Source organism: Gilbertella persicaria, assembly GCF_025201335.1.
Source record: "Gilbertella persicaria strain CBS 190.32 chromosome Unknown B0P05scaffold_8, whole genome shotgun sequence".
NCBI lineage: Eukaryota > Fungi > Mucoromycota > Mucoromycetes > Mucorales > Choanephoraceae > Gilbertella > Gilbertella persicaria.
The window spans coordinates 589,071-606,610 of NW_026251969.1; the positions used below are offsets into that span (position 1 = coordinate 589,071).

At 36.9% G+C, this 17,540-nt stretch overlaps 9 protein-coding genes across 9 annotated transcripts; 5 read left to right on the forward strand and 4 right to left on the reverse strand.

Annotated features, from left to right (window-relative positions):
- Positions 1 to 700: 700 nt before the first annotated feature.
- Positions 701 to 2,929, forward strand: B0P05DRAFT_531426 (cytochrome P450). Its single transcript, XM_051576971.1, has 8 exons — positions 701 to 895; positions 929 to 1,100; positions 1,151 to 1,224; positions 1,267 to 1,426; positions 1,478 to 1,597; positions 1,646 to 2,167; positions 2,220 to 2,485; positions 2,533 to 2,929. The coding sequence occupies exons 1-8, from the start codon at positions 859 to 861 to the stop codon at positions 2,691 to 2,693; spliced, it is 1,512 nt and encodes a 503-aa protein (XP_051437708.1). The 5' UTR covers positions 701 to 858; the 3' UTR covers positions 2,694 to 2,929.
- B0P05DRAFT_531438 (uncharacterized protein) lies at positions 2,894 to 3,291 on the reverse strand (the record flags this gene model as incomplete). Its single annotated transcript, XM_051576972.1, has 2 exons — positions 3,197 to 3,291; positions 2,894 to 3,135 (listed from the first exon to the last, which is right to left on the reverse strand). Coding segments are annotated over exons 1-2 (211 nt in total), but the record flags the coding sequence as incomplete, so codon positions are not given.
- On the reverse strand, positions 2,907 to 4,637 carry B0P05DRAFT_486638 (uncharacterized protein). The gene is made up of 3 exons (XM_051575265.1): positions 4,464 to 4,637; positions 3,949 to 4,407; positions 2,907 to 3,884 (listed from the first exon to the last, which is right to left on the reverse strand). The coding sequence occupies exons 1-3, from the start codon at positions 4,470 to 4,472 to the stop codon at positions 3,342 to 3,344; spliced, it is 1,011 nt and encodes a 336-aa protein (XP_051437710.1). The 5' UTR covers positions 4,473 to 4,637; the 3' UTR covers positions 2,907 to 3,341.
- Positions 4,638 to 6,022: 1,385 nt separating this feature from the next.
- B0P05DRAFT_531444 (uncharacterized protein) lies at positions 6,023 to 7,012 on the reverse strand. Its single transcript, XM_051576973.1, has 4 exons — positions 6,531 to 7,012; positions 6,456 to 6,478; positions 6,301 to 6,410; positions 6,023 to 6,243 (listed from the first exon to the last, which is right to left on the reverse strand). The coding sequence occupies exons 1-4, from the start codon at positions 6,643 to 6,645 to the stop codon at positions 6,144 to 6,146; spliced, it is 348 nt and encodes a 115-aa protein (XP_051437711.1). The 5' UTR covers positions 6,646 to 7,012; the 3' UTR covers positions 6,023 to 6,143.
- Positions 7,013 to 7,782: 770 nt separating this feature from the next.
- On the forward strand, positions 7,783 to 10,419 carry B0P05DRAFT_531454 (Cullin repeat-like-containing domain protein). The gene is made up of 8 exons (XM_051576974.1): positions 7,783 to 8,204; positions 8,254 to 8,350; positions 8,402 to 8,501; positions 8,546 to 8,630; positions 8,670 to 8,784; positions 8,828 to 8,930; positions 8,978 to 9,612; positions 9,664 to 10,419. Exons 1-8 carry the CDS (start codon positions 8,197 to 8,199, stop codon positions 10,393 to 10,395), a joined length of 1,875 nt encoding a protein of 624 aa, XP_051437712.1. The 5' UTR covers positions 7,783 to 8,196; the 3' UTR covers positions 10,396 to 10,419.
- B0P05DRAFT_531455 (uncharacterized protein) lies at positions 10,380 to 11,135 on the forward strand. Its single transcript, XM_051576975.1, has 3 exons — positions 10,380 to 10,575; positions 10,637 to 10,716; positions 10,760 to 11,135. The coding sequence occupies exons 1-3, from the start codon at positions 10,422 to 10,424 to the stop codon at positions 11,102 to 11,104; spliced, it is 579 nt and encodes a 192-aa protein (XP_051437713.1). The 5' UTR covers positions 10,380 to 10,421; the 3' UTR covers positions 11,105 to 11,135.
- On the reverse strand, positions 11,118 to 13,450 carry B0P05DRAFT_569529 (glycoside hydrolase superfamily; the record flags this gene model as incomplete). Its single annotated transcript, XM_051581259.1, has 3 exons — positions 11,118 to 12,977; positions 13,028 to 13,127; positions 13,179 to 13,450. The coding sequence occupies 3 exons, from the start codon at positions 13,448 to 13,450 to the stop codon at positions 11,118 to 11,120; spliced, it is 2,232 nt and encodes a 743-aa protein (XP_051437714.1).
- A 216-nt stretch (positions 13,451 to 13,666) lies between these two features.
- Positions 13,667 to 14,382, forward strand: B0P05DRAFT_531462 (uncharacterized protein). The gene is made up of 3 exons (XM_051576976.1): positions 13,667 to 13,703; positions 13,757 to 14,076; positions 14,124 to 14,382. Exons 1-3 carry the CDS (start codon positions 13,677 to 13,679, stop codon positions 14,353 to 14,355), a joined length of 579 nt encoding a protein of 192 aa, XP_051437715.1. The 5' UTR covers positions 13,667 to 13,676; the 3' UTR covers positions 14,356 to 14,382.
- Positions 14,383 to 14,460: 78 nt separating this feature from the next.
- On the forward strand, positions 14,461 to 17,540 carry B0P05DRAFT_464597 (uncharacterized protein; the record flags this gene model as incomplete). Its single annotated transcript, XM_051574222.1, has 8 exons — positions 14,461 to 15,327; positions 15,385 to 15,639; positions 15,686 to 16,036; positions 16,081 to 16,169; positions 16,219 to 16,336; positions 16,381 to 16,700; positions 16,755 to 16,872; positions 16,920 to 17,540. Coding segments are annotated over 8 exons (2,739 nt in total), but the record flags the coding sequence as incomplete, so codon positions are not given.

The window sequence follows — 17,540 nt, forward strand, 5'->3', positions numbered from 1 at the left end:
TTCAGATATATCCACTGATTATTTTTTGTTCTGATCCTCGATAATATAATGCGAACTTTGCTTATTTTACTTAACGAGTTTGAAATCCGTTCTGAAAATATGATCAATATTCATAGCTATTTAAGCCTACTCCATGTGCTCTGGTATATCTGTTTATTGGTTCATAAAAGCAAAGACGTTTTCATTTTAGGTCTCTAATCAAAAGTAGTTATTGTAGAAACTAGCTTCAAAGGTGCAGCGTATCTCAATAAACGTAGTTGGCACATCACTTTTGTGTCGAATGAGATTACAAGGGAATTCATTTAACTATTGTGCATACAGTGCGCAATAGAGTTTTTGTGTTCATTTCTATAGAGCATGACCATTGTCATTGAAAATGAATTTCAAAGCAAAACATAGCTTTTATATTCAATAGCGCAACTTTTGTATCAAAAAACACCAAAGACAAAAATGATAAGTAGTGCTACTTTTGTTTGAAATTATTGCGCTAACGATGCGAATCTTAGTTCAGTCAGAATTTCTGTCCAATTATTACTGCAAAGCGCAGAAAAAATTCGAATTCCCGGAAAGAGTAATATTCATCATACAGTTGTCAATTAACTCTCATTGTATGTGATACATTTAATGTAGGCTTGGTACTCCTCACATGAATTGATCCATATCTTGGGCGTGGGGGCTAAACTGAGTCAAGTTTAGTCAAAAAAGGCTCAGGATAATCAGCTATTTGCCATTTTTGGTCTATTTATCGTTACATTTTGCGTTTTGGCTTCTGGACTTTAAATCTAAGATATATATATATATAAAAAGATGAAGAATAACCTTTTTTTTTCTCAGCTTTCTTTTATATTAAACATAAAGATGTCTTCTTTTGATAATCGTACTCTACAAGTAGCCGGTATTGCTGGTGCTGCTCTATCGACTGCCATAGCTGCTTTGACTTTGAAATATAATGACCGACCTTTTTTTTATGAACACCCTGAGGGCATCCCTTACAAAGGTGGTATCCCTGCCTTTGGCAATCTTTTCGATATATTGAGCAATGTTCATCGTTTTCACGACTTTCAAATTGATTTGTTTGAAAAATCGGATTCGCTTACAATGTAAGGTTTAATCGCTCATTGAGTACAAATGGTTATAACACAAATTATAGGACTGCACCTGCAGCCGGTAATCCTACTGCTGTCATGACAATTGACCCTCAAAACATCGAATATGTTTTAAAAGGTATTTCTGGTATTTAGCTTATGCATACTTACATGGATATAGGCAATTTCAAAAACTATTTGAAGGGTCCTAAATTCAAATCTTCTCTCTCCGAAATCCTTGGGAATGGTATTTTTAATGCAAACGGTGAGCAATGGCGATACCAACGTAAAGCAGCAAGTCATATTTTCAATGTCAAGAACTTTAGAGATGAATTTACAGAGTATACTTCTTTGTTTTTTTTTCTACGTGCGTAATTAACCAATATACTTAGCGTGTTTGTCAAGGAAATGCGTGTCTTGAATGACAATCTCCTTCAACCAGCTGCACAACAAGGAACTATCATTGATTTTCATGACCTCATTTTCAAGTTTACCCTGGATTCTTTTGTCTAGTAAGTAAACAAGCAACATATGACTCAAAATAACTTTTTTTTGTCCAGCCTTGGCTTTGGCATCCAATTAGACTCTCTTCTCAATACTGAAAAGATTCCTTTTGCAGTATCATTTGACCATTTGCAAAGACTTGGTGCTCTTCGCTTTGCTAGTCCATTTGCGCCTATTAATGAAGCTTTTACCAAGTACATCACACCATGGAAAATGAGCACGACTAATCATGTCGAGGTGATCGATACATTTGCTGAAACCGTAATCCGCCAAAGAAGAAAAGAGGTTGCTGAAGGCATTGAGCACAAGGACTTGCTCTCACGATTCATGAATACAACGAATGAAAAAGGAGAAAAATTAAACGATGTCGAGCTTCGTGATACCATATTGAACTTTATTATTGCTGGTAGAGACACAACAGCTCAGGCATTGTCATGGCTATTTTACAATTTGGCGTTACAACCTCGCATTGAAAAGAAAATGATGGAAGAAATCAAAGACAAGATCACTGAAGACACTGAGAGTGATTCACCTGCACTTTACGAAGTAATCAACACGATGCCATACATCCATGCTGTGTATGTTTGGAATGACTTTGGCTCATGAGTACTAACGCTTTTGTCTATCTAGGTTCTATGAAACATTACGCTTGCATCCTCCGGTACCTGCTAATCAGAAATATGCTCTTGAAGATGACATCTGGCCAGATGGTACTATCATCAAAGCTGGTTATTATGTCAATTGGAGTACTTATGCACAGGCAAGAAACACCAAGATCTGGGGAGACAATGCTAGGGAATTCTATCCTGAAAGATGGATTGATGAACAAGGCTCATTGCGCAGAGAAAATGCTGGTAAATGGCCTGCTTTCCATGCTGGTCCTCGTATTTGCTTAGGTAAGGATCTTGATATGAACCAATAGTATCTAACAGCATCACCTCAGGACAAAACCTGGCTACACTTGAAGCACTTGTTTGTATTATATTCCTTTTAAGGCGCTACAGCTTCAAATTAGTTCCTGGTCAAGAAATTACCTATGATATTTCTTTAACTTTGCCTATGAAGAATGGAATGAAGATGTTTGTTGAGAAAAGAAATAAATAAATTTGTACCTATTTTCTCAATTATAAACCAGCTTCTGTATCTGATAAAGACAAAAAGTTGACATGCTTTAAAGCTTGGAGTGGAGTGTTTGACAATAAAAATATCTGAGCTTGAAACGATATTCACTTGGCAAGAACTAGCGTTGATGTCACGCTGCCATAATGTTCTGCACGTCTTGCAGACGAGAACACTATTACCGCGGGCACCACTAATACCACCCAAAGTCCTACTTTCACATTTGGAACATATTTGGGATGTCAAATATTCATCAATGTCCACAACGAGTAAGTCACCAGTCCTCTCTCTTCTTTTCAACGTTCTGTATAGAAGACCAGTGACACCAGTCTGGACTATTTTCATCGTCACATGGTCCTTCCCAAACATGCCACTATCAAATACTATCAGTGGTACCTTCTGTTTGTACTGAAAGAAATTGCTTTCTCTAAGTACCATAAACTTATGAGTATAAAAATTATCGTAGCCATGCCCAAGTAACTTTTTACCTTGTTTCTGTTGTTTTCGGTGCCATTTCTCTATCTCCTTTATCCTTCTTTCCGGACTTATTCCCCTTCTTCTTCCGCTTCCCTTTGTTCTTTGCTCTTTTTCGTTTGTTTCCTCTTGACTTCTTGTTGTATTTCTTGGTACCATCTAAAACATTTTCACTATTCGCTCCGGTGCTCGTTGACGACCCTGGTATAACAAAAAGGTCTCTTTTGCAGTTTCTTGATTGTAAAAACTGAAAATAAGACCAATGTTTTCGAGCATATAAATGGCATACTCCATATACAGTGATTCATTGGCAGTCTTATTGGTGGGTATATTTGTTTCAATCGTCTTAATACCGCATGCTTTCTTTTTCTTTTCTTGCTCTGCTGAGAATTTTGTAGAGCCTGTCAAGTAGTAATATTCCTTGATGGAACATTGTCTGAAGTCGTTAATATTACCACTTGAACCAGCAAAGACAGTTAAAAACCTTTTTCTTCCTGGATCTACGGCTATTGGTAAATAGTGGCTGTCAACTTCATGCTGCTCAAAATCATCCAGAATCAGATCAACTTGATTGATTTGCTTGGTTAAACGTTTTTCTGTGATTGTTCGTTTGTCAAAAACAAAATCAACAGAAAAACCGTCTGATCTTATCAGGTTACCAAAGAGCCTCTTATTTGTTCCAGTGGGTAATAAAGATTCAATTCTAGTAATAAACATATTTTAAATGACCATTATATAAAAACATTTTTTTACAACTATGTACTTGCGATTTGATTCTAAGCGGTTTAAAATCAAATACCTTGTAAAATAAATGCAGCTGATCATTATACCCTCTGGGGAGTGGTTCACCAGGAAGAAATGCTGCTAATGCATCGACCGAAATTGTCACTGGTCGCCAATGGCATGATGGTGAAGGGAATGCATTGAACAGCCTTGATAAAGGAAGTCTTCTAACGTCAAACGCTTTATGGGATTGATGTTCCCTTTCAAAGACAGTCAGTATATGAAACAACAGAGGAATAAAAAAGCCAGGGTTATCAGCTAATGATTTCACATTAACTCTAGCATCGAGTTTGTTTTTAAGTGGCAGGCATTGTTCATCGATTCTTCGTTTGATCATAGGGTCTTCAAGTGATTTCTGTTCAGGCCACACCGCTTCACCTTGGCATACATACTGATAGCCATATTTTATAACAATATCATCGACGTCCTTTGGAACCATGGACTATATACATAATATTTAAGTATTTAGAGTAAATGGATGTGATTATTAGCTCTTACAACAAACATAATTTGAATTTGATATTGCAAAAATCTTTTCAATATATTTTCAAGTCTTTCTACAACTGCATTCTCGTAGGTGGTTGCCAGCTCTTTGCAGGCCTCAGCGATTCACTGGCTAGTTCCTTCAGCCAAATCTTCATTAAAAGTGGCATTAGGATTTCCAGCTTGAAGTTATCTCATTCTTGTAAAAAATTTTGTGGCAGAAGCTTGGTGTTTTTAGGTTCTCTATTGTTCACTAGTTGACAAACAGGATACCAAAACTGTTACCGAAAGATACCATCAGATACGGATTTATTTGGGGTTTTCAAAAGATACTAGTTCACGAAAAGTTTGGCTCTAAACACTATCTCTCTTACAGCGCTACAACACGAGGCTATTTTCTGCTTCAATATGTTTTGATATTCTTCCTTGACACAATTTTGAAAAGGTAATTTACGAGCGTAAACAGTGTAATTCGGCCCAAGATTCTGAAGCATAGTGTTTGACTTACTCGTAATGTAAAATGAGCAAAGAGGTGAACGTGCAGAAGAGTGGCCGGAAAGTTCACACTTCTTGCATATTACCCCCGGATTAACTTCAGCTTGATTCCTTTGACGTTTTGCTGCTCTTTTTATTTTTTTTTCAGTATTTCAGGCTGCTTTCTCTTTTTTTTTCTGGTACCAACTATTAGATAAGTTTAGTGACCAATATGGCCATATCAATTGAACACTTAATAATTATACCTTCGTGGCCAGCTTCTTGGAGCAGATGGAGAACTAAATTTTTCTTTAAATAAGATAAACCTCGTTAAAAAAAACATTATAACAGACAAGTCGATCTAACTGTGATGATCTGGCATAAATAACTTTAAATAAAAAAAAAGTATATACATCATAAACCATACTATCACAAATAAGTCTTTTCTCATAACAAGAACATTTGTCATATATTATTATTATGCAAGCTAGTCATAGTTTGATAGCAATAGAACTGAGTTCGTTCTAAACAATGTTATAGCTGAATCAACATTTACACTCCTACGGAATAGAGTCATATAATCCAGGAACCAGTAAACAGATTTCATCTATGAATGATAAATAACTGTAAAGATGGTTCGCAAAGTATATTTTATTGAAAAAGTCAATACTCTTGTTCCATCTAATATAACCTTCAGCTCATCAAGTCCTATCTCAGGTTACATCTAAGGACATAATCCAAATCATATATAAACCTAGGATATAAAAAATCTCTCTCGAACTTTTACCTTAATAAACATTTATAAACGGTCTCAAAGTACTTTCTACACGTCTCTTTATTTTTTTATAGTTTCTATATTCAATCTTTTTATTCAAAAAGTCCCAAAACACCACAATAACCAGTCATTTTGATATTGCTTCTCTAATAATTGATTTCCCTTTACAGATAAATGTCTAAATGTAAACTCTCATTCATCCAAAAAGCTAATTCTTTTTCTGCAGAAAAAACAACTGGAAATTAATTTTGATTCGTCCAGAAAAAACTAGCATCGTATTCAGAACAAATAGCAATGAAAGTTAGTTTATGATCCTGCAATATGTGCGTGCTCAAAAAAAAGGCCCATACTGAGAATTAGAAGCATATGAAGTATATAGCATGCTTATGCCAGATGGAATCAAAAGTTGTTTGGTAGTCATAATGTATATATATTAATATAAATGGTTAAATAATTTTTACATCGCCATTAGCAACAGCTTCCATGCCCTTTTTGTGTACAAGATACAGATTGAGGTAGAAAGTGAAAAGGGAGACAAATGAAAGCCTATGTGGGTATGATCAGTCAAAAGAAATTCAAATAGATATTATCTCTAACACATACAATGCACCATTGTTGGCTAAAGAGTCCTTGTTTTTTAATGACTTTCTTGTATTTAAAGCTGCAGTAAGACCAAAATAGGCAGCAACCCAAGGGATCATCTTAAAGCGGTTCTAAAAAGAATAATAAGTAATTCAAATGAATGTTTCAACTCTTACTCTGGTCATAATACCAGCCATGGCTATTCACAAAACACGTTAATATGCTTGTTTATGTTAAATGCTCTATCTTACCAACAAAGGTAGCTAATACAGAAGACCAGTCTTCTTCTAATTCGCTTTTACGAGGAAGGTGAAAAGGAACAATAGCTTCTTCTTTACGAGGATCAGATTTGGAAGATGATGACATTGTAATAGAGAACAAGTGTTCAAGAAGGGGTACGCTTTCAAAAATAAAGAAAAAGTAATATTGTCCAATCAAATGGCTGTGGATAGTGATTTTCTCGAACGGTGTGTTAAATATGGCCTCTATGTCGTCTGTTTCAAGAGGAGGTACCAAGATATCATTACACAGTTTACAAAGCCTTGTTTGAACATGACATCACATAATTCTCGATATACAAAGGTGAGTGTGATAAAAATGTTTGCGTCAACCTAGAAATCAAAAAGAGAATAGTTTCAAATCCTAACTGGGAATGTCTGTACAAAAAAATTTCATTGGTTTAAATCAAGTTCATATTCTGTAAAATAAATCTATTTTCTCTCTCTCTCTTTTTTTCTTTTTATTTCTACATTCCCACATCTTTTTAAAGAGCCAAGTTTTTTTCCCTTAATTAAGAACACCTTCTTCCTTCTCTTTTTTTTTTTTTTAGAAAAACCAAACAAAAAAAAAAGAAAGGAAAAAAAAGACTCGTTTACTTTCTTTTTTATATAAAAAGAAAGTTTTTACAAAGACAAAAAAAGAGATATTTGTCCCTTTTAACAAATTAAAAGGGCCACTTTCACTAAAGCATTCAATCTAAAAAGGTACATCAAGTTAACTCAACTTTACAAAATGACCTTTACTCTTATTCAACTTCAACGCGAGAACACTCCCGGCTTTTGTTCGCACATGAACAATCATTACGGCAGGAAGCCTTATTTCCTCCAAGAAGCCATATAGATAGTCACTCTTCGCTATCTACCTCCAATCGTACTATTAAACCCTCAAACAACTCAACTTCCACACGACGATATCAACCTTATTCAAAACCGACAAAACCCATGGAATCAGAACTTTTTGGTCCAATCCCCTCCTCTTCCTCCTCTTCTTCTATTGTTAACAACCATTGGCCTACTTCTTCCCCTCCTCCTTCTTCATCTTCATCACTTATTTTGAATGATGAAGAGATCTTTGATGAATTAGATACTTTTATGAACTCCCCTTTATCTGCTTCCCAATTCTTATCTTCTCCACCACCTTCCCCCATTTTGTCTCCCTCTTCTTCTTCTAATAGTGATGATGACGGACTTGAATACGACGATTTTCCTCTCTTTGATTAAGACCATTTGTTTGTTATCAGTAGAAATAAAAAAAGCTGATCCCATCTACTCTTATCGCGCTCTCCTTCAGGGGCCATTTTTTGTTTATTTTTAGGCCAATTCATATTAGGTGATACACATAGCTTTAAGGCTGAGTAGTTGTGTTCCCTTTCTAGGCGTACTTTCTTTTCCCTCTTTTGAAAAAAAGAGAAAAGAAACCAACAATTGAAATCTGTTTCGTGTAGCACTTGACATGCTACTCATTCTGATTTTGAAAAAAAAGGAACTTTAACCAATGTCCATAAAAAAAGAAAAAACTTGTTTTGCGTAACCCTTAACTCGTTTGTCACGATTGGCCCTATATCTGAACTTTAAAAAAAATATCAACAAATACAAGAACAAGTATGTCCGTCTTGCTTTATTTATTATCTTTATTAGGATGCCAAGGTATTATTCAAGCAAACAAAATAAACGCTGAAATAACTTTTACTTTTAGTACGATCTCAAACTCAGGAAAACTAGATGAAGATGCTGCTGATCTCGATGCACTTCAGAAACAACTAGGAAGGATGAACGGCCTCTCTGATAAACTAGCAAGTATTCTTCGCTAAAAAAAAAAAGAGAGACTAAATGATACCTTCAAGGTCAATATTTTGGATTCATTTGATGGTCGTTTATTAAAGCTAGAAGCGTCTATATTACCTATTCATAAATCAACTCAAAATTTAACAAGATTAGCCAACAGTATGTGCATTTAACCAGAAAACACTCTATTGATTCTCGTCTAGACATCGACAGTACATTGAAATCAACCGAGAATATCATTGACTGTTTAAATATGCCAAGTAAAGAAGAGGCATTTATTCTGAAAGGGTATGGAATCATGGTTTGGCATTGACTTACATTCAATAGTCCTGATGAAAATAACGTATTACCCTATCTAAAGGCAATGGGAAGGTTAAGAGATGGTGTAGATGCTATTGAAAAGAGCCAGCTTCGATCTTGCGAAAAGACAATCTATCAAATTGTATGTAATATAGTGTTGACAAGCAATACTAATTCGCCTGTAGAAACAACTCTTGAAAGCAGGCATGCTTCATCTAGAAACATTGTTTAGAAAATGGCTAACAGCTGTCAGCAATCCAGTGGATTTGAACACTATGTTAAATTCAAGTAGCTATCAAACACACGTCTTGTTTGTTTTCTAATATACTGTATAGACCGAGAAATGATGACCACTGCTTCCATGCGACAACTTTCTCAATTGTCGACTTATATTGCTTCATCCGAAAAAGAAATTGGGTACTCTGTTGATTTCACTAAACCTTATATCGAAATTCGCTCTTCTTTCTTGCAACGCTCTTTACATCCATTATCCCAGTCTGTTCAAACATCTGAAAAACATCAAGGCAGTTCCTATGAACGAGGATCAAGCGAGTTTTTGAAATATACAGAATGCTTTACGAAAATGCTTGAGTCAGAATACAAATTTGCCGAACAAATCATGGGCAATGAACAAAGAAGAGCAGCTGCCCTCAAGGGATCAATTATACCCGCCACAACAGAATACATTGCTGCTGGAAAACAGTTGAATGCTGTGGCTAAACGACTGAATTATACCGAAACTGCCTTTGTGTTTGATATCATTGAAAAGTTTGATAGAGAATGTGCAGTTTATATTGAAGATGTGTGCCGTATTGTTCCTTTGCACGACATTCAGGACATGATCAATGCATTCAAGTTGACTATTTTGCGCAATTTTTACGAGTTTATGGAAGATATTCGTGGAAGAAAAGACGCCAATCAACCCATGAACCTCAGTAGTGATGGTACAGTGCATGAAATGACGAGTAATGTAAAGTAGACATGCATATATGTAAGTGCTTTTTATTTATTTCCTTGTTAGACCTTGAATTACTTTAAACGTCTATATACTTGGCGCGATACTGTTGAACCTCTTTTGGTTCTTATAGGAGATGGTGGTTGGAACACGATGCCTTCACTCCAAATCATGGCAGATTCTGGCCGTGTTCAACAAGGTGAATCTGCTGTAGGTGCTGCTCTTTTGCAGAAATTCTTTGTGGATGCACTCGATCAAATGACGCTTGCTCTTCAGCTGAAATCAAGAGGTTACAAAAAACCCACACTGGCCACCTTGTTTTTGCTCAACAACTATAACCATATTTTGCGTCAAATCCGGTCCCCTCCTCTGAATGCCATATTTGATGATGGGTCAGAAATGAAATTTGGTAAGCTGGTCAAGAAACAACTGGATGCTTACCAAGAGTCATGGAAACCCTGTGTTGAGAATTTGATGGATGTCACCTATGTCCGAGGAGGCAGCATCAAGAGCTCTATGGGAAGCCAAGAACGACAATTGATTAAAGAAAGATTCAAGAACTTTAATACTGAATTTGAAGAAATCAGCCGTGCTCAACAAAGTTATGCTGTGCCTGACCAAGAATTAAGAAATCAAGTGATTCGAGACGTCAAGAATGTGATTGTCCCTATGTATGGCCGCTTCTTGGACAAGTATCAAAACAGTGATTTTACAAAGAATCATGCAAAATACATTCGTTATGACAAAGAGAGAGTGGATAAAATGCTCAGTCACTTGTTTGAACCTACTGCTTATTGAATAAAATCGCTTTTTTTTTCTTTATTATGGTTACCTTTGAAGTAAAGTGGGCTACAAAGCGGCTTGTGATTAAAACAACTCAAGATGAGTATGACATAATGACTGTAGCTGATCTCAAGCTAAAATGTCAAGAATGGACCGAGATTGAACCTGTATTCATAAAGTTATTAGCTCATGGAGGTAAACAAGAAAAAAAAAAATACCGAGTTTTGTAGATAGATTCATTTTTGAAATAAGCTAGTTGTGTTAAAGGATGATGCAGCACTACTGAAGCAGTATAAGATCATGCACGGTTCCAAGATCATGTTGATGGGATCCAAAGTAAACAAAGACATTGAACGCTTTAGAAACTTACACTCGTTAGAACCATGTCCCACCTCCCACCACACAACCAAAACATGATGCACCTATTGCCGTCAAACTCTTGTGGCTAAAGAATAGACGCGAATCTGTCCTTAAGCCTGATATCAGGCGATACGAGAAACATGTTCAAGAACATTTAGCTTCTGAACAAAGACCACCAGAAAAGACAAAGAAGCTCATCATGTATGGCAACTATATTCATGAACAACTGATGCATATGATGCAACAACTGGACACAATGCCTGAAGTTACTGACTCAGAACGAGCTGAACGCAAATCAAACGTTAAAGATACAGAGACTTTATTGGATTTGATAGATTCCATTAGACAAACATTAGGACAATAATAAAAAGGAAAAACTAAGAGAGGGAAACACCTTCCAATGTTATTTTTGCCTCTGTATCGTCACTTGCTTTTAATGTCCAGTGTAGAACCCAGTAATGTTCGTATCGAACATATTCCTTCCAGTCACCATAGTCGCTTGCAATCTTTGTTTGAGCTGGGGGAAAATAGCATGAAGGCACAAAGATCTCTGTGGGTCCATCACATTGGGAACGGTGCTTTATCGTATACTCAAAAGAAGCAGGTAATTTTTCTGTAGGCGAAACAAAATGAATGGTCAAAGGAACACCTGCTGTTAATCGAGGATGAGGTCTATGAAGGCTGACTACATTACGACAATTCGCTTGTTGTTGATGTTGTCTTAACAAGCTCTGAAGAGAATCCGTACTTTTTCCATAAGCATCTATACTCCAGGGTAGCTTGTCTGCTTCTTCACTGGGTGTAACAGTACTAGAAGAAGCAACTGATTCCATGGTGATTGTTGTCTTATCTGCAGGTGTTTGCCAAATACTAAGGTCTTCTCCATTCCATAAATCGCCCCATTGAGCATCATTATCAGGCACATAGTTCCATAGAGAATAATTCAAGAGATTCTTTTCCATTGCATTCAAGTTGGCATCGAGTGCTTTGTTTTGAGAGGATAGAGGACTGCCAATGGTTAGACTAGGATCTTCTTTAGAAGCCACGAAAAACGACTGGAGCCAGTTCCACCAACATGCAAAACTGAAAGAGAATGCCTTGGCGCTCACACCTGTTTCCATATCATAAGGAATACCTATTTCACCCATAATACAAGGATAATCACCAATGTAATCGAGCCCTTCTGTCTTGATCGTACTGAGTTGATCTACAAAGCATTGTCGAATGGCTTTTTCGCCTACTCGCAATGCACGTAGAAAACGCAAAGGACCTGTACCATATTTGCCACGATTTAGATTGATGAAATCCACATTATAGTTACACCATTTCTTCTTCACCAGTGTAAGGCCATCGTACCAGTGAGGAGCATACACCAGTCGATCGAGTGATGCTGGCATATGAGGTGGCACTTCCAGTACAGGCGGTTGTACAAACAAAAGAGCTTCAGGGTGAGCGGATCGAATCAGGTTTGCATACTGGACAACATGATCTTTCCAAAACTCGATATAGTCTGTAGGTTCATGGTTAGGCATAGTGGTAAAATAATGAGGTTGCAATAGTGTCTGTGTCTTTTTGTCCCAGACACCGTGTGTAGCCCAAATGCAGCCTACAGGCCATGATTCACTTCGTTTCCAACCAAAAGCATCATCTGCTTCTTTTCGTTCAGTCTCTGTAAGCCATGCTGTCAGATGGCCAGGATCCACTAAGACTTCATCTGTCTTTTTGGGTCCATCCCATTTAAAATCCCAATATTCAACCTTGGTAGGGATACCAGAACCTAGTCGCATGCCTTGGAAAGCAGTGGGCATCAACCCCATCTTGAAACTGACGTCATTTTTGCTTAGTTCATCCAGATGAGGTACGGGAATGTAGCCTTGTCCAGGTTCATTCATGGTATCATAGCCAATCACGACTGTGTTTGCAAGGCCATGCTGCTTGATTTTTTCAGCAACATGTTTGAAGCATTGTAAATAATGGACTTGAAGATAGTCTTGAACATGAACACCATTGACTATGCATTTAGGGGCAAACGTTTTACCTGCATAAAAAAGTGTAAACATCGTTGCAGCTGCTAATTTCTGGTAATTTGTGTTCCAAATCATTTTGGGAAATTTCTCTGGTTCTGTGTACAAGTTATGCACAATGGCAGCATTCGTTTCTGGGAAATGCATTGGATTTAAGCCTGCGAGTGTCAATGTCCATCCAGGATGACCAGAACCACCACAATGACGAGACCACTAATAAACAAATAAGGCTACTTATTTTTTTTTTTTTTTTTTTTACTTACACAATCTTGGTGAGGGTCAATATAAACCTGTAGATTATAGTCTTGACACTTCTTGAGTAAACAAACTACATAATCGAGATAAGCTTCATCGTAGATGCCACTAGATTTTGAGTCAAATATTGGTATTTCTATCTTTATTTTTCCTACTCACGGTCCTTCATGCTCTACAGCTTCCCAGGTAACAATAAAACGAAGCAAATTAAAGCCAAGGTTAACAAAACGCTTTAAATGTTCGTCTGCTTCATTGAGTGGGAAAGGTCTTCCAACAAAACTAATTTTTCTATCATAGTCTATCCAATAGCCATGGCGTTGGTGAGAAGAAATACCAACAGGTAATTTAGTGCCTCCACTCAAGTTGACACCCTTAAATAAAACTGTTCTTTTTGTTTTGGGGTCAATAAACCAGCGACCGTTTAATTCCATAACGAATAAGAAAAATAAAAATAAAAAAAGAGAGAGAGAAGGAAAGAAACAGGAAATGGCTCTGTTTTTAGTATGATCAAGCGGAGTTCATGACGATAAGAAAGGAGGAGAGACAGACAGACAGAGAGCGTAAATGCATAATTATGTGTTGGATTTCAAATGCATTAAAATAAGGCTGCTTATTGTGACTATTCCTTTGCTTTTCTTTTTTTCCCCCTTTTCTTCAATGGATAAAATACTCTCTTTGTTAAAAGTACAGAGCTCTATTTTTTTTTTTTTGTTCTCATATAGGCTAATATTTGTTAGGACCAAGATATAAAAACACCGAGTGAGCCACAAACTACTACACTTCCAGTTGGTTTAGATCTCTCCAAGATCAGTCAGAACGTTATTGATCAAGTGAGAAATGAATATTTAGCCACCAAAAAGAACCAAGAAATAAAGAATGCTACCTCAATCACACCTGAAGTGTTGTCAGCCATCAGTCGACTGGTAAAAGAAACAAATCTAATTGACACATTGAAGCAATGCAAGTCGAGACAAGACAAAAAAGAACGAGAACTTTATGCTCACCGAGAATCCATTCGAGAAAGATACAGAAAACAAAAAGACGGCGTTTTGGCAAAGTAAATACATAGAGAAGAATTAAACACATCCTTACATCTTGACATAGGCAGTTAATAGGTGTTCAAAGAGTAGATAAAGAATTAAAACAAATCGAGAGTGAAATGAGCAAAGAACTACATAGAATGGATCTGCAAATCATCAAAGACATGGACACAGAAGTAAAGCATCTACAACAAGCATTTTCAAAATTAGACGTGCCCTTTTTTAAAGTGACCAATGATCCACAAGACATTAAACTACAGCAAAAAGTACTTTTTATCTTGCAAGATATGATTTAATAAACATTGTTTGATTTAAATAGGCAATTTTCATTCACCGCATATAAAATGGGCTCAGCCTGATTGCCTTTTTTTTTTGTTTTTCTTTCTACCTAAAAACAAAAAATGGCTAATGTCTCAGCAAAGCCTACTATCAAAAGAGGTGGTATGACAAGCAGCAAAAGAACATCTAGTAGGCCCATTAATCCTGATACTGTTTATGACTATGCGTTGCGTTGTGCCATACGTGCCTACCTTGAACAGACCGACAAAAAGTTTGACAATAACGACGTGAGCCCAAGCAGTTCTTTGTCAAAGAAGAAGGAAGACCGTACCTCGTCGCGTCAGCACAGCCTAACAAGTCTGACAGATAAATTCTCTGATGGCGATAAAAAGAACGACAAGCTCAACAGAGAAATCGTAAAGGGCTTGGCAAGAAGACTAGAAGATGTTTATAAAGGAAAAGACACTTCCTTTCCAGAATACTCAGATGAGCGATTTCGTACTGCATCCAAACAAGTCAAGAAGCATTTAGAAGGACAACGCTATCGACCTACAAGCAGCATTATTGACACTGTCATCATGTTCTTAAAGACAAGTGAAGCAGAATTAAAAGCTGATCAGCCAAATCCTGCTGTTTGGTATGAAGACCTAAATCAATTTGTTACTGGTTTTGTTGAACTGGTTATTAAGACGATTCAAGAAGATTCGCCCTCTTCCGCCACACCTGAACTAATGAAGAGTCTGGCTGGTTTTTGTGTCACACCCAACAAGAGACATTCACAAAAAAAGCCTATCGCTTATCCACCTGCTAACAACAGCACACCAGAAGCCGATAAAAGAATCTCATTATCATCCACAACTTCTAATAAATCCAATGTTGAATCCTTGGAAGAGTTTCCTATGATTATCACTATTAAGAACTTATTTCATAAAGATGATGACGAACACCGTAAAAAACTGCAGGAACTGGTGTCTATTTGTACAGAATCGGTAAATAACAAAAACAAATGAAATCAAATTTCATTGACTTATTTTTTTTTTCAAAAGGCTTTATTGAATGACTTTAAAAAATGCATCAACAATGTACATACAAATCAACCTTTTCCAGGAAGAAAAGAAGACTTCCCCAGTGTACAAGCCTATGATCACTGGCAGAAAAAAGAAGTCAAACAACTGACAGAACTCATGAAATCCCTCATGTTGATGAATCCAAACTTGAGCATAGCCACATCCAGTGAAGTTGATGTAGGTCACACGAATTTATTAGCCCGACAAAGCACAGACTCTGCTGGTCAAAATGGAGTAAGTGAGAAAGCGTTTGAGCGAATGACTCAATAATCTTGTCTAGTCAAATCCTGCTGAATCAAGTGGAGGATTTGCATTTATTCCTACAGATCCCAAAAGTTGCTATAAGCATTTAATGGCCTTGTGTCTTGACGTTGATATTGAAAATTTCAGTTCTGTACCTGAATCTGAACGTGCTAAAACAAGCGTTCTCTCTCATCAATCAGATGAAATCTTGAGAGAATGTTGGAAAACATGGCGTTTGTCTTCTCCTTATCGAGCTGCTCTTTACCTTGGCCTTGTGAAAGCCAAGTTTGATCAAAATGAACTAGGCGTAGAAGATGTCAATGATGCTATTCGGTCTTTGGATAAAGTGACAAAGGAAAATGAATTTAGCTCATGGGCAACGGCTGATGTAAGTATATATGTTGTGGGCCTATGTTTATTAATGTTGAATAGCGAGACAATGCAGTTCGAACACTGAAGTCCTTGAATAGCACTCTTTTGCGTGAACTAGCTACTGGTCTGTCTGAATATTGGAAAATAAGGTACGTTTAAACCTTGCCTCTGTCTAATTCACATTTTTTTTTCTATAAGTCCTGCTTGGATCCAAGACATTGTTGACTTGATTGAAAAAGTTCAAGGCAATCCTATTTACCAAGAATTTCATTCAGACACAGAAGGACAATTGAACGACTTAGAAGAAAACATAAAGGTATGTGAAAAGAGAAAGGATTGTGTATTTATTTTGTGGAAAAGGGTGCTGCTGTCGAAAGATGGAGTCAAATCGAAAAACTTACAAACAAGCCTGAGGAAGATGCATTATCCAACCTGTTTGCCATGGCTGAAAAACTCTTTAAGGAACTCAACTCAATTGCCAGAAAAAAGTTTCCAAAGCCTATTATGGGTGTGCTTTCTATTCCCAGTCTTGTCATGGCAAGACAGATGCCCTATTTTGCTTTGGAAATGGAGAATTGGGCTTATTCCCCTGATTCCAAGACATGTCCTATCGACAGTGCTTTTGGATTATATGAAAAAGTGTTGAATTTAGAAAGACTCTATGATCAATATGGTCCCAAGTAAGGTTCTCTTTTTTTTTTTATGATTCGAGTCTTCTCACGCGTGTTGGGTAGAACGAAAAAGAGTTTATTTAAAGTAGAATCATGGTTTTTGCCTCATGTAAAGCGTTGGCTTTTCAAGACGAACGAATCCACTATTGAATGGGTCGAAAATGCCATTAATCAAGACCAGGTAGGATATCATGAAAACAGAGAAAAGCTTTACTGACATTCAGCAAGTTTCAAAAATACAGTGAATCTGTGTCGCATTCTTCTTCTATCATTGACTTGTTTTCCATGTTTAATCAAGCAGTTGAATTCATTACAAATTTGCAATGGCCTAACGATTTACAACACTGTTTGTTTGAGACCTATTTAGCCAAGATTATTGGTGAAGGTATTGAGCATTACTGCTTTACACTTGAAGATTTGATACGTAAGGATATCAAGAACAAACGTGCACTACCTGGCAACCCTCAAGGTGTTGCACCAAGCGACAGTATTTTGGGTAAGGCACGCTACCAAATCCTAGGTAATCGAGGTGCCTCTCGAGAAGAAGGATTTACGCCACCCAATTTTATCATACCTGAACTATGTGTCAAATTGAACGATATTGAAGCTGCTCGTGGTAAACTCGATCGTCTTTATCAATCTATGCATGTAGATGATGTGGCTCAATACATGAGAGAAAACGAGTCTGTACAGAACACTCAAAAATTGGCCAAGAACAGCAATATTTTATATACCATTCGTGTTGTACGTGCAGAGAATCTTCAAGTGATGGATACCAATGGTCTCTGTGACCCTTATGTGACATTTGAGATTGATGGCAAGTTTGTTACCAGAACAAGAACAGTGTAT

What these genes read in the sequence shown, in the direction of transcription:
- B0P05DRAFT_531454 (XM_051576974.1), top strand. An exon ending in AAAAGACAATCTATCAAATT is followed by an intron (nt 8,785 to 8,827) that starts GTATGTAATATA and finishes ATTCGCCTGTAG; the next exon opens with AAACAACTCTTGAAAGCAGG. An exon ending in TGCATGAAATGACGAGTAAT is followed by an intron (nt 9,613 to 9,663) that starts GTAAAGTAGACA and finishes TTTCCTTGTTAG; the next exon opens with ACCTTGAATTACTTTAAACG.
- B0P05DRAFT_486638 (XM_051575265.1), bottom strand. An exon ending in AACCGCTTAGAATCAAATCG is followed by an intron (nt 3,885 to 3,948) that starts CAAGTACATAGT and finishes TTTATTACTAGA; the next exon opens with ATTGAATCTTTATTACCCAC.
- B0P05DRAFT_531455 (XM_051576975.1), top strand. Translation starts at nt 10,422, where the DNA reads ATGGTTACCTTTGAAGTAAAGTGGGCTACAAAGCGGCTTGTGATTAAA. An exon ending in AAAGTTATTAGCTCATGGAG is followed by an intron (nt 10,576 to 10,636) that starts GTAAACAAGAAA and finishes GAAATAAGCTAG; the next exon opens with TTGTGTTAAAGGATGATGCA. An exon ending in TCATGTTGATGGGATCCAAA is followed by an intron (nt 10,717 to 10,759) that starts GTAAACAAAGAC and finishes TACACTCGTTAG; the next exon opens with AACCATGTCCCACCTCCCAC.
- B0P05DRAFT_531426 (XM_051576971.1), top strand. Translation starts at nt 859, where the DNA reads ATGTCTTCTTTTGATAATCGTACTCTACAAGTAGCCG. An exon ending in TCGTACTCTACAAGTAGCCG is followed by an intron (nt 896 to 928) that starts GTATTGCTGGTG and finishes CGACTGCCATAG; the next exon opens with CTGCTTTGACTTTGAAATAT. An exon ending in AAATCGGATTCGCTTACAAT is followed by an intron (nt 1,101 to 1,150) that starts GTAAGGTTTAAT and finishes CACAAATTATAG; the next exon opens with GACTGCACCTGCAGCCGGTA.
- B0P05DRAFT_531444 (XM_051576973.1), bottom strand. Translation starts at nt 6,645, where the DNA reads ATGTCATCATCTTCCAAATCTGATCCTCGTAAAGAAGAAGCTATTGTT. An exon ending in TGGCTGGTATTATGACCAGA is followed by an intron (nt 6,411 to 6,455) that starts GTAAGAGTTGAA and finishes TATTCTTTTTAG; the next exon opens with AACCGCTTTAAGATGATCCC. An exon ending in TTAGCCAACAATGGTGCATT is followed by an intron (nt 6,244 to 6,300) that starts GTATGTGTTAGA and finishes ATACCCACATAG; the next exon opens with GCTTTCATTTGTCTCCCTTT.
- B0P05DRAFT_531462 (XM_051576976.1), top strand. Translation starts at nt 13,677, where the DNA reads ATGGATAAAATACTCTCTTTGTTAAAA. An exon ending in AAATACTCTCTTTGTTAAAA is followed by an intron (nt 13,704 to 13,756) that starts GTACAGAGCTCT and finishes AATATTTGTTAG; the next exon opens with GACCAAGATATAAAAACACC. An exon ending in AAAGACGGCGTTTTGGCAAA is followed by an intron (nt 14,077 to 14,123) that starts GTAAATACATAG and finishes ATCTTGACATAG; the next exon opens with GCAGTTAATAGGTGTTCAAA.